The sequence below is a fragment of the Puntigrus tetrazona genome, chromosome 1 (genome assembly GCF_018831695.1).
Source record: "Puntigrus tetrazona isolate hp1 chromosome 1, ASM1883169v1, whole genome shotgun sequence".
Taxonomy (NCBI): Eukaryota; Metazoa; Chordata; class Actinopteri; order Cypriniformes; family Cyprinidae; genus Puntigrus; species Puntigrus tetrazona.
The window spans coordinates 26,979,279-26,993,150 of NC_056699.1; the positions used below are offsets into that span (position 1 = coordinate 26,979,279).

General features: G+C 36.8%; 2 protein-coding genes across 2 annotated transcripts; both read right to left on the bottom strand.

The window, feature by feature from the left end:
- Positions 1–1,026: 1,026 nt before the first annotated feature.
- LOC122349409 (natural cytotoxicity triggering receptor 2-like) lies at positions 1,027–4,309 on the bottom strand. Its single transcript, XM_043245477.1, has 6 exons — positions 4,156–4,309; positions 2,788–3,096; positions 1,959–2,096; positions 1,381–1,536; positions 1,253–1,299; positions 1,027–1,164 (listed from the first exon to the last, which is right to left on the bottom strand). The coding sequence occupies exons 1-6, from the start codon at positions 4,196–4,198 to the stop codon at positions 1,027–1,029; spliced, it is 831 nt and encodes a 276-aa protein (XP_043101412.1). The 5' UTR covers positions 4,199–4,309.
- A 1,771-nt stretch (positions 4,310–6,080) lies between these two features.
- LOC122349164 (natural cytotoxicity triggering receptor 2-like) lies at positions 6,081–13,304 on the bottom strand. Its single transcript, XM_043245108.1, has 11 exons — positions 13,067–13,304; positions 12,240–12,554; positions 12,040–12,162; positions 11,886–11,954; positions 11,566–11,670; positions 11,429–11,466; positions 10,631–10,771; positions 8,392–8,482; positions 6,567–6,878; positions 6,356–6,475; positions 6,081–6,115 (listed from the first exon to the last, which is right to left on the bottom strand). Exons 1-11 carry the CDS (start codon positions 13,107–13,109, stop codon positions 6,081–6,083), a joined length of 1,392 nt encoding a protein of 463 aa, XP_043101043.1. The 5' UTR covers positions 13,110–13,304.
- Positions 13,305–13,872: the final 568 nt, after the last annotated feature.

Sequence of the window (13,872 nt, forward strand, 5' to 3'; positions counted from 1 at the left end):
GTCCTATTTACATTTCGAGTGTGCATAATTTAACATCTGCTTTAGTTACATGCCTTGCAGACCTTATGAACCGAAGCCAACTAAACAAAGACCAAACACATACCATCTGATCATAGGTCCTGTATATATGCATATATATTATTGCTTTTATTTACCTGTACTTATCGACCCCTGAGCACTGCGGGAACAAAAAGAAATGTCAGACATAGTGCTCAAGGTGAGCTATATGCTCAGCTGTGGAAAAACTCAGAACAGAATGTATTGCGATGTTTTCTGTGCTAATAAAGAGATACGAACACACCAGAGTCTGCTCTTGAATCGAACACTGCTGTACTGTGAACTTAGCCACTAGGTGGGCCGTACGGGGCTTATGCTTAAAGTTGCTTTCCTTGCTTATTTGAGAGAAATGGAAGAGGAAAAAGGTGCATAAGGCAAGAGAAGCTGTAAAGCCATTTATTTTAATGAACCACTTGCATAAACAAGGCATCCATAGGGGGTGCTATTGTTGTTTCAGAGGCTATGTGGCAGTAGAGTGCATTGATTCAGTTGGAGTTCACGGGTGGGATGTCACGGATTTGACTGCCGTTCCAGTGCACTTTCACGAGTAATAAAAGGTTTAGAAACTTGAAATGATGTGATGTAAATGATCATTTAAATTTTTTGGGTGAACTGTCCCTTTAATAACTTTAACGTTTGTAAATAGTCAGCAAAATAGTCAATTTATATAAGGCGCTATTTATCTTTGATCAGTCTCCAACCGAATCAATGACCTGGTCGTCGATGGCCAGTACATCCCTGGGCAAGTAAGATTTATTAAAGACGCAGTAAGCTGTATTGGCTAAATAATTGATTAACCATACACTTGCATTTCATTGTTGTTTCACATATTAACTTTACATGCAAAAAGATGATTTATTTACACAAATAATGGCGTGATCATGTTTCCAAGGAACATATTTTTGAACCTTGTGCCGAACATATCATTTAGCCCAAGGTATTTTTGCCCTATATTGTTTAGCATATGTTTTATAGATTTCCATATATAGGATCCCCCTGGGTAGTGTTGAACAGTAGGTTCTGGTAGATTGGTTCTGATTGGCTCTTGTCATTCGACATGGTACTGGATTTCTTTATGGTGGCATAGGGTCTGTCATCAGGAGTGTTCTGATAAACATCATTAGCGTAAAACAAGGATGTTAGCATGCTAATAACTATTGAAGAGGCTTATAAAGTAAGCAGAAGCTTCACTTACCTCTTCGATGTGATGGGAATTGTATATAGATGTGTCAATAACTCGTCCTAAAATAAAGCAAAGTTTTTTAATAATGGTGTTTTGGATGTAGTATGTATTAAATTGTAAGTACTTAAATGTTTACACACTTGTCTTCTTGACTCTCTTTCTGCACTGACAAACAGTTATCAGTCCAACGGCACACATGATGACCACGATGACCAGACCAGCAGCAGCGTATGGAATATAATATAAAGGCACTGGGAATATATTGGCAGCTGAAGATGATTTGTTGTGTTCAGCACCTGTATATTATATAGAAATCCTTCACTATCTCTGAAAATATGCCCATTTTCAATCTCCCCTAAAGTTAAACAGTTGAATTTTACAGTTAACCCAGCACTTTCAGGCAAAGTGTATATCATGCCTCCTGCACCCGCAAAGTTCACTGAATAAGAGTATAGCTCCTAGCAATATCAGAATTTTTGATTTTCCATAGGTCAAATTTTAAACTGGAAAAATATCCAAACTCTTTGGTAATGCACACTGGATTCTGCATACTGGTCTGCGGTTAAACCCACCAGACCTGGAGATCTGCTGAATGGATTAGAAAATGGTAAAACTCAACTGTTTAACTCTAGGGGAGTTCGAAAATAGCTTATTTTCAAAAATAGTGTAGCGTTCCTTTAAGAAAGAATGCAGGCATTGAACAAAGGGGTTTGACTACCTGTCAGTGGGAGTGCACTGTCTTTAGAGGTTGAAGATATAAAAACTGAGTGTCTTGGTTTAGTCGAGTGCACTTCGGTGCTTGTTTGTGTTTCCATCATCCTGTGACGTGTCACTTCTTCCATGCTTCCAGTGTTGGCTATTTGTGAGTTTATAAGAGTAATTTTAGGGCCTTTCGCACCGCTTCAGCACCATAATTCTTTAGTTCCAGAACCAAGTGCAGTACTTTAGTACAGCAAACTATTTCCCAGTACAATTAAAAGGTTGCATTTGCAATGACTCTCCAACGTTAGGTGTCATTGAGGCTGATAGAAGCAGAAAACGGCATATACTAAGGGTGTTTTCACACTGTCTCGTTTGGTTTGAAATGAACATAAATTTAGGTGTGAATCAGCTAAGATTTACACACAACAACCAAAATAGTTCCGGTTTTTTCAAACTAAGCTTACAGTTCAGAAAGCTGCCCAGTTTAGCTCTTGTATTTAAACTACGGGAATGCTACATTTGATAAAAAGATTATAATTTTTACAGTGTTTTAAATCATGGTGGGTGAGGGCGTTTTTGTAGTTCCAACAATTTAATAGTTCAGAGTACTATGAAAGTTTAGCTCATTTAAACTAGGAATGATGCAGATTCCATAAGTGAGTAGTTCCACAATTAGTTCAGGTACTATGAAATGGTTCCTGCAGCTTAAAGAATATCTCTTGAAAGATTCTTATTTTTCCATTTAATATGAAACATGATATAGAAAACCACTTTGTGCTATTAGAAATGTATGATTAAGCATCTGGCACTGTTACGAAATGCATAATATTGCTTATCATTCTTACCTTTAGATACAATAAGTTTGACTTTCTTAAATGCATTTGGCCCCAATCTTTCCACTCCACACCAGTAGATGCCAGAGTCTGTCTCCTGTAGATCAATGATGCTTACGACAAAGTTTCCATCGCCGTAATCCTTCAGTGTGTATCTCCCTTTAGGTGTCTGTGCAGACTTCACTAATATATCTCTGTCTTTACACGGATCTCTGCAGAAATACTTTATGTTGGTTGAAGCCCAGCTGTAGGAACATGTAATCGTGATGTTCCCTTTACTGGATCCTTGCCAAGAAATTTCACCAGCAGTCGAATGAAATTCTGTTACATAAACAAATGTCTGTTAGGGTTAGGGAGGGAGTTTGTTGGAGATGTTGTATTGGCGCTGTCAGTTCCTCTTCAAGACTTTCAGCCGGTTTCAGCTATTCATTTGCAATCGTAAATTTGCAGTTACACTTACTGTACTTAGTGTCTGACAGCATTGCAATAGGAAGTGTGAATGCTTCACAACCACCGTATTTGTTTCCTATAAATGTGTTATTTACAGCACATGTGTAAACTGAAAGTTACAGTCAGTGGAGAAATTATTTGGTCAGAGCAGGTGTAGAGAAGTTCGGTCCTATTGAGCCACTGTCCTGCAAAGTTTAATTCCAACCCTTAATCAGACACACATGAACATGCTCTTCAGGATATCTTCAGGATAGCTAAGGCTACAGCTAGGTGTGTGTTTTATTTTTGCCAGGGTTGGAGCTGAACTCTCTAGGACCATACTCTCTATTGACATACTTATAGTTGTTAACCTGAAGCCATTAGGTTTTTATCTTTTGTTCATTGTTGTTAGCATGTTTATGAGTTCAACCTATCTGATAATACATTGTTTCCCATATCTATTTTGGTTGTTATTATTGGTATAAATATAAATAGACTCTCTGACCTCCCAACAGACATTCTACTGATTGTAGGTAACTTTTCAAGAACATGCCAACTTATTCTAACCCAAACCCTACAGTCTACTAATACTCTGACGCTCTAATGAAAGTTAGTTCACATGTAGGTGCAAAGTCAACAGAATGTTCATAAGGGACCATCAAAATAAAGTGAAATACAATTTTTTTTTAAATAATAAAAATTAGATTATAAAATATTTCAGATTTTATAATCCAAATGTCAAGTTTTTGTAAATTTGTTACAGGCTGTTTCACAAAGTTAGACAGATTTTAACGGTTCGTGAAATTTAATAGCAACCAAATTGTTGTTGACATTTCAAACGGTATACCACTGGCTAATATAATCAAACCCTAAACTTTTATTGACTTACAAATGCGAAAACTTCTTTCATCATTCAGCAAACTGAATCACGCTTCTAGTCAAAGAGATTACCTGTCAGAAACATCCAGAGCCAGAGAACACAGAAGAACCTCATTTTGAACGGAGATCCTATTATATCCAGTCTATTCCAGAAGTCCTTCTTAATGCTGTAATAATGACCGAATGTTGGAGCTCTGGTATACCATCAAGTGCTGTAGTAAACATGTATGGCTATGTCCTCCTGTGTGCTCTTTCTTACATGTACGCTGGTTTCTAGACGCCCACACGCTCAATCCAGGACCTGACCACTTCCTCTTAATTAGCTTTTGGTTTAAATGGACATTCCCCTTTCACACAGGACCAGGATCAGGTTAGTACTTTAAGTCTAGATTAGCCTTTAAGTCTCCAGATAACGCAGATATCAATGGCCACTTCATTTGTAATACGTGCTGGTTTATATTGGTCTGAACTGTCTGTATATACTCTTATGCCATCATAGTATCTAAAAATTACATCTTGTAATCGTCTTTATTGGACAGACAGTGTCCACTGGCCTAATTCTGCCAACCCAGATGAACTCTTTCTTGGTGAAGAGAGGTACATTTTTAGATGGGCCATCTTGGATGGGCCATTATTGTTTACTGTATGTTATGCTGACAGAGGTGCAATGACTTCAACGCAAAATTACACATAGGAGCTTTTAAGATGACATTGAGAAACACATAACACACTGTTATCAGTAAATGCATGTAAGTAAAATGTTTTTTTAGAGAAACACATGTCAAGAGCATGATTGAGGTTTTATTGATATGATGGTAATGTTTACATATTGACAGTTGAACTAATATCTATGAGTCGTAAATATGTCCAAGATACAATCATACAGCAAACTATGATAATACAAAATAAACTCAGGACAGGAACAACAACAACAACAACAAAATATCAAGCCAAACAAACAAACAAACAAAAAATTATATATAGCACCCCTTGTGGTTATACAAGGAAGTATGAAATATTTGTCACCTAAATACATGTATTCATGAAGTGCTTTTTTTTTTTTTTTTTAATGCTTTTACTGGACATGTTTTTCTTTTTTGATTGCATAACCATTAGATTTAAGAACCATTCGCTTCTCTGAATTTCTTTGCTTAACACTAGGATCAGAGATTTCCGTAGAGAGCCTGTTCTGCAGAGGGAATGTTACTGTAGACCGAACATTTTTGCTCTCGTCTGGTCGTAGCGTTGATACTTTCTTTCTGATCAAAATTCTCATATACACGGCTGTCCTGCATCGAGAAAACAAAAGCGCCCTTGTCTGCTGGGTCATTGCAAAATAATACAAAGTCGGATATTTCTGATCTTTTTCAAGGTCTGTGAATGATGTACGCAGCCTTTGCCATTACTCACCTGTTCAGCATTGCTGTCGTTAGGCAGTGTGATGTCTGCCAGAAAGAATATGGAAATATTAATGCTATTAATGTTAATTGTATTCTAAAACTGAACATTAGACGGGGTGTGTCACATACCTGCTGATGTTTTAGATTTTTTCCTATGTTGATAAACAGCAAACAATCCAATTCCCAATATGATCGCTGCTATGAGCAGACCTCCGATAACAAATAGCATATAAACTGTAAAGTTCACAGATGCTGAGGAAGAGTACAGACTACAGTCAGAATACGTGTACAGTCAGATTCTGCCACCATCTACGCTGCTCTCCTTCAAATGAAGGCGCAATAACACTCTGTTTTTTTGTAAATAGGCTCATTTTGCAACTCTCATTGAGTTTTGCAGTTTTTGAATCGATTCAGCCGATCTCTGGGTCTAGCGGAGCACTTTTAGCTGTAGCTTAGCATAGGTCATCGAATCTGATTAGACCATTAGCATCTCGCTCAAAAATGACCAAATAAATTTTTTCAATAATGTTTCTATTTAAAATTGGACTCTTCTGTATTAAAAAGTAAGTGTTTAATCTTAATCATTATGCATCACTCCTATGTGTACTTCTCCTGTTTGATACTGTTCAGTGCTTTGACATAATCCACATTGTTAAAAGGGCTATAAAAATAGAATGGATTGATAGTCACATCATATGTTTGAAAACTACACTCGTAATAATCAAGAACCATGGGCACCATTAGCAAACCAGGTGCAATGATATAGTATTACGCAATGCCTAAAAAGCTGGGGACTATTTCGAGCTTTATGTTGGAAGTCCATGCGTTTCCTGTAGTATATTAATACAATAAGAAGCTAATGAAGTTGTCACCTGTCGCTGTGGGAGAGAGTGTGACGTCATCAGTAGATGGAGATCCCGGTGTAGTTGTCTGTGAATCTGTTTGTATGTCTTTATATGGTTGTGTGGATGTACTGATGCTTTCGTTTGGATCTGCGTATGAGAAAATAATAATAATAATAATAATATTATAAAACACAATAACAAGTGGTCATGTAGAGAGAAGAATGTTAGTCATACCTACCTTTAGATACTATCAGATTGATTTTATTAAATGTATCGCAGCCAGCTCTCTCCACTCCACACCAGTAAACACCAGAGTCTGTCTCCTGTAGATCAATAATGTTCACAGTGAAGGTGCCATCTCCATGATCCTTCAGTGTGTATCTCCCTTTAGGTGACTGGTCGGACTTCACTAAAACATCTTCATCTTTACATGGATCTCTGCAGAAATACTTTATATTGGTTGAAGCCCAGCTGTGGGAACATGTAATCGTGATGCCTTTTCCACTGTATCCATGTAGATCAGCTTGATCTGTAGCTGAAATCCTAAATCCTGTTAGAGCAAATAAAGTGGAGCTCTTTATTTATTTATTTGTGAAGGCTAAAAAAAGTGATGCTATGATATAAATGTAAGAAATATCTTTATTTTTGACTAACAACAGAACAATTAAGAATTACTTTTTTCATTTACCTCAAAAAAAGCAAACCTGGAAAATTAAAAGTAACACATTATTTTCCAAAAAAAGTAACTAAGTAACGTATTTAATTACTTTTTTAGAAGTAATGCAATATTGTAATGCATTACTTTTAAAAGTAACTTTCCCCAACAATGTTGATACTCAAATAAATCTAAGATTCCCAAGCAGACAAAGACTTATCTTGCTGAGCAATGCATAAAATGCCAGGATAATCAAATATGTTATGCAAAAGGGCTTTGATAAATACAAGTGTTATGCAAAAGTTTAAGGCAGTATCACTTGATAAATAACAACATTTTGGTGATACTTTTTTAAATTGAACAAAATAAAAAAATAAAAACTTTAAAGATGTTGGGCACACAGTCTCACTTGGAAATTTGACATAAATATTTCGCAGGACCATGTGCCATAAACTGATGCACAGTTAGCTTTCAAACCTTATGCCATAAATTGAACAAACATCTTTTTCAAATAATTGACTCTTCAAAATACACAAAAAAAATCAACCAAATCTGTTTATTTATTAAGCATGAGGGTGATCTATCAAAAATCACCAAAACTGTTATTGCCTAAACATAAGACTGTAGATGGCCACATTTTCCACTGAAGCTCAAAATGCTCATTGGATAATCTAAAATCCTGCTGGAGAATGTGATCATTAGTTTTTTTCCCACCCAGCTCCAATGCAAGGTGTGATTTTCTTCCTCCTCTGCGTTGTCTTGCTGGTATCTCTATGTGTGCAGTGAACTCTCGCTAGCTTCACGCATCATAAATCAAACAGCAGATGCAATATGTTTTGATTAGAGGTGATTTATTGCAATATGGCTTGTTGGCAGAAAAATGAAGCCTGGCACATTCTAATGATTTCATCTGCAACAAGAAGATATGCTCTCTAGTCTTTGCACATTAGCTCTGACCATTTACAGACAATTTGAGTCTAGGTGCCACTTCCTCACTTGTTTCTCACGCTCTGTGCATGTCGAGCCGTTACCTATGAATGCAGTTGTGGCCGGTAGTAGTTATAAAGTTCACAACATATAACAATAATCATAATTCACATTAATATTAACACAAGATCTTTTACATGCATTTTAATGCTAACACTAAATACTACATTTTGGGCAAACAGACCAGTATAATGTGATTCGTCCAGCATGTACTAAATATGCGCACGTCAGACTTGGACTGGCATTTTGCAACAAATATTTAGACATAGACATGTGCATGAAAAAAGCCAAAGTATAAATAAATATGATCCGACAGAAAAACAAAGTTGATTCACGCCTATCGACTATGCATGTAATCATATTAGAGTTTGAGTGTACAATGTGATCAGACAAGTCATTTGAACAATAAACAAAACCTGACCTGACAGAAAGATCCAGTTCCACAGCATATGCAGGGTCTTCATCTTCATCGGTATCCTGTCGACTGTCCAGCCGGTTTGGCACTTTGAAGTTCAGTTGATTGTGTTTGTTATCGCTCGAATACTATTTGCTAACGGAAGTGAGAGGTGTTGATCAGATAAGATGATGATGTCAGCCCATCTTTAATAGATCTTACATCAGTGGTTTTCAAACTTGCTTTTGGGTTTCTGAGTTCCCAGCATGCACTGCAGCATAAGTCACTTATGCATTTACTGTTATAGGATTATTGTTTTGCTGTTTGCTAACTTCTTTTGTTGTTTTATCATTTGTTGTTAGTTCTCTGTAGTGATGGTCAAATTAACATCCATGAAGCCTTTTGGCTTTTCAGCTAAGTGGTTTATGAAATGAGTTCTTGAGGTTAGGGTGTCTAGACTATGTTCAACCACTATGTGCTGATGGAACAAAGTTGGAACACTGGAGCAGCTCTTACCCTCTTTAATATTTTAATCCTATAAGTCGTCTTATAATCAAAGACAAAGTTGACTACTTGTCATTTGTTTTTAAAAAAGCACCAAGAATCAGAAAAAAAGCTAACTGCATGAACATTAAAGATAATGAAGTGTGTTATCTGAACTAAAAGAGACATTTTGATTTGGCATTTTACAACATCTCGGTCTTCCTAATTTACAGACCTGATTCAGATCATCAGCTCATTAGGAAAGAGCTGTATTGACTCAAATTAGTGTGTCGGATAAGGGAGACATGCAAAACGTTCAGAGCAGCGGGTCAGGAGGAACAGGATTGAAAAACACTGCTGTAGATGACGTTCCTGGTGTTTTAACACTTTTAATGAGCGTAATAGCTAAGAATTTGACAGAGACTTGAGGTTAGTTTTGGTTCTTTCATTTATGATTGGAATGAGCCTTTAGACATTAAGCAATCTGATCCTAAATCAGTGTGAAATGCCTGCACAGTGTAAGTGTGCATACTTAATAAAGACCTTAAGACCAGAAATAGCCATATATATTAACTAGCCTTAATTCTGCTTACACCAAACCCATCATTTGTAGTCCACAATATTATTTTAGTCATTTTTTTTTACCTTTTGACCTTATAACAGTACTGGGTCCACAGTCTTGAGCAGGTATGATAAATGACTGTAATATAAGTATATAACTGTATAAGTGCTGGGGTTTTGTATTTTTCTGTATTTTATATCTCAGATGTCAGTTCACTATGTAGCATCATTTATGTTTATAAATACAGTGATACCCAAATAGTCCACTAGTGGACAGTCTCACACACACACACACACACACACACACACACACACACACACACACACACACACACACACACAACACACACACACACACACACACACACACGCACACATATTTGCATTTACATTTACATTTACATTTAGTCATTTAGCAGACTCCTTTATCCAAATATCCATTTATTTGCACATAAAACAAAACTTTTAAAAACATACAAACTTTGGAACTCATAATATATAATAAGCATTCTGTCGTTGTGGTGTCATTTAAAATTGGACCATTGAAAACCAAAACAGCAACAACTATAAGACATGTTGTAGGCAGTACTTTATTTTAAAAACTTTACTTTAAGCAGTGTGAGCTTCTCCATCACCGTCAGTCAGACGGCCGTGAACATCACAGATTTTAAATAAGTTTGGAAAAAGTATTACTCCATCGGGGTAAAGGCTATGAAAGAAAACAAGGCAAAGATATTTCTCTGAAAAAGTATGTTTCACCAGAAGAGGTATCATTATGACAGATCAATCCTAACATTTCCACCCATAAAAGATTGAACTAACAGAGACGTCACGTTCAGATGGTACACTTCCACCAACAGGAAGAATGGAGAAGACCCAGGAAGGTAGCTTGTTCATGAAATGTTTCTGGCAGTGTGTTAAATTTTGGTAATCTGTAGAGAAATACTCCTCGAGGATAGTGAATCTGACCAGATCCAGACGTGGAAATTATGGGACAAGGAGAAGTCTTGCCATGTGTTTCATGAACTCAGCAGCTGATTTCACCAGAGGAGGAACCGAGTCATTCCTTTCAAGACACAAACAAGTCTCGAGGTGGTTTCTTTACTTTTCCCACCTCTGCCGATGAATGTCCACAACTTTTAGCATGTGTCCTCATAGAAGCAGATGTAACAGTATCAGCACTGAGGTTTCAAGCTCATTTGGCGCAGCTGGGCTCTGGTTACATGAGGAGGGTGGAGTATAGTGGAGGTTCTTGGATCTGATTGGATGCTTTACTTTTATTGACAGTAGAATAAATGGTAATGCTTGGGTGTGTTTCAGTGCACTGCTGGGTCTGTGGGATTTCATCATATTCACCAACAATCTGTGGAGTAATAAATGTTTATAAAATCAATAAAGGTATTGATTACATTTATAATACAAAATCGTAATCGTATTTCTCAGTTAATTAATAAATTCACATTTTGTTAATTATATAGCTTTGTTGACAGTGAAGTACACAGTGCTGGCATTTCGTCTCCTTAAGTTGGGGTCACATTAGCTATATTTCACTGGGCAAAAAAGGTCCATTGTTAACAACAGTGCTGTATTTGACGCACTGCTCACAAAAGTCACTTTTTAAACCAAGCTGCTTTTTGTTGATCAGCATGATGATTTCTCTTTGAACATGAGTGAAATCTGTGGGGAGCATTCCCGCCCCACACAAAACTCCTGACCTCAAAATTTCTTATTGAAATTATTGTATTTTGCCTATGAAATTTAGCAGAACAGCAACAGTTAATATGACCCCACTTTTATTTTGTCTATCATCTGTAGTTGACTTTCAGAGTCGGTAATGCCCAGCATCGATTTTTGAATGAAACACAGTGTAATTTTAGAATTTTAGAATTTTTAGACTTTTTTCAAAAAAAAAAAAAAAAAAAAAAAAATATATATATATATATATATATATATATATATATATATTTTTTTTTTTTTTTTTTTTGAAAATACGAAATAAGAAACATTCTGCTTTTCTTACCTCTGTGGGATTTGTGGTGCCTTGATTTTCAGCATCAACTTAAAATGGAAACAGCAAAAAAATGTTTTAGACGTTATTAGTCTATATTGCATTATTTTGGTTGTTGTTGTTTTTTAAATGTAACTATTTACACTTACCGTTGGAACTTCGTAAGTTTTTCTTTTGCTTATTCCATAAACAGAGAACCGCTCCGAGTATAATCGTCATCACAGTCAGACTGATGGCTGCGGTCATCAGAGGACCTAAAAATGCAACGCGACAGACTGTCTGTGATAATAGAGTAATATCAGCAGTAATATCTTAGTAGTTCCTGAAATAAACAGACTGATAGCATCCTTAATGAATGTAGACTTCAGGTTCGTCTTTTTTTACACACATAGACATGACAGCTAGTGTTGCTAATTTGTTTTGTGGTGTACAGAGTCATAATCTTTTATACCTGAAAAAAAAACTATACCTGAGAGAGAAGCTTGTGCACTGCTATCACGAAGTGCTGGTTTGGATGAAACAACAGGGACTTTAAATCCTTTAAATGTACAAGAGAGACAATGCCATCCCATAATTAGATTACATAGATAAAAACAACAATATCCAGATCAGCTCAGTGTTACCTGTTGAAGTTGGGGTTGTGATGCCACCAGATGCTGAAGATGTGGAGAAGGAACCATTTGTTGTGAAGGATTGAGAACTTACTGCTGGTTTAGGAGTTGGCGTGGATCTGTTTGTGTCTGAGGCTATAATAGTTATTAACATGCAGATGAGTATTTAGCACTTCTTTAAATCTACACCAATTCCTACGCATCATTCCTACCTTTAGATACTATCAGATTGACTTTCTTAAATGTGTCGGAGCCAAATCTCTTCACTCCACACCAGTAAACACCAGAGTCTGTCTCCTGTAGATCAGTGATGTTCACAGTGAAGGTGCCATCTCCATGATCCTTCAGTGTGTATCTCCCTTCAGGTGACTGGTCGGACTTCACTAAAACATCTTCGTCTTTACATGGATGTCTGCAGAAATACTTTATATTGGTTGCAGCCCAGCTGTGGGAACATGTAATCGTGACGCCTTTTCCACTGTATCCATGTAGATCAACTTTATCTGTAGCTGAAATCCCAAGTTCTGCTGAACGAAGTAAACAACACAATGTATATAACATAGGTTTCGTATCCTGTGTTTTAATAATACAGTATGATTTTGATCAGTAGATATATATAACGTGGTGAAATATGTGTGCTAATGGGCTTTTTGCTGTGTGGTCACCATACGTTTGCTTAGTAATGTTGTGACAAACTATGTCCTTTGATTTGTTATTGTCTCAGTACACACTATACACAATGTTATAAACCTAAAATGTACAAACCCGTACACAATGTTGCACCCACACCGTGCAGAGACAGTTTGTCCTCTAACATTTCGGCAACCGACAAATACATCTGATTTAGATTGTACCAACATGACTTTGGTTCCCTCTGTTTACATTATACGCTTCATCTCACGATGCGGTTTACATGAAGAAGCTTCATGAAGAAGCAACTGGTTGTTTAGAGACTTCTTCACTTGAACACAGACGAGGAATAACAAGTGAATTGATATGTTAAGTAGAAGAACAAACACATTCTGAATACAAAACTCACCTGACAGACAAATGAAGAGCCCCAAAACATAGAGAAACTTCATTATTGTGTGTAAACCTTGTTATATTCCAATGCAGACCACTTTTGATCAGCGCTTCCTGTTTGTCATTACTATGCTCTTAAGCAGTCGTGATGGCTATACTGGTGCGCAAAGTTTTTGAGGAACTCAAATTTTTAAAACTAACAAGACAACCATAAATGCATTTGTATCATATACTTCCTGTAACACACGCATGTAGACAAAGAGATCTGATATGTTTGTGCTTCCTGTGTGTGTGCTTGTGAATAAGATGTGACCTGACCAAACTGATTCCAGATCAGTGCAAAAGAGTTGGGGGTGTGCATTGATGTCTGTTGACCACGGGTAACCACACGCATACAAAAAGTAAAAGAAAATTGTTGCTGATTAATGAACACTTCATCTGCCTGCAAAGAGCATCTTCCTCAGCTGAGCTGACAGGCATTTAGAAATGATTTGCAAGCAATATTTAAATGGACATTATTTCATTTGATTATAGTAGATGTTTTGGATGCTCATAAAAATGAGAAAATGGGCTTCTGTTTTCTCTGTTTTGACAATGATCGCAAGGACTTGTGTTCCCGGGTGCCATCAGTCACTCAGTGGTGCCGTTTTCTTGCAGCTGCATAGTCATAAGTCACATGACTTGTGTGGTTGACTGATAATGGCGTGACCCCTCTGCCGTTCTAAGAAATATGCGTATGTGTTTGTGGTTAAAGTCCTCATGCATTTTCATACAGAGGCTGTTAAATGAGTGGTAAAACGAGAACATTATTGTTTGAAGCCA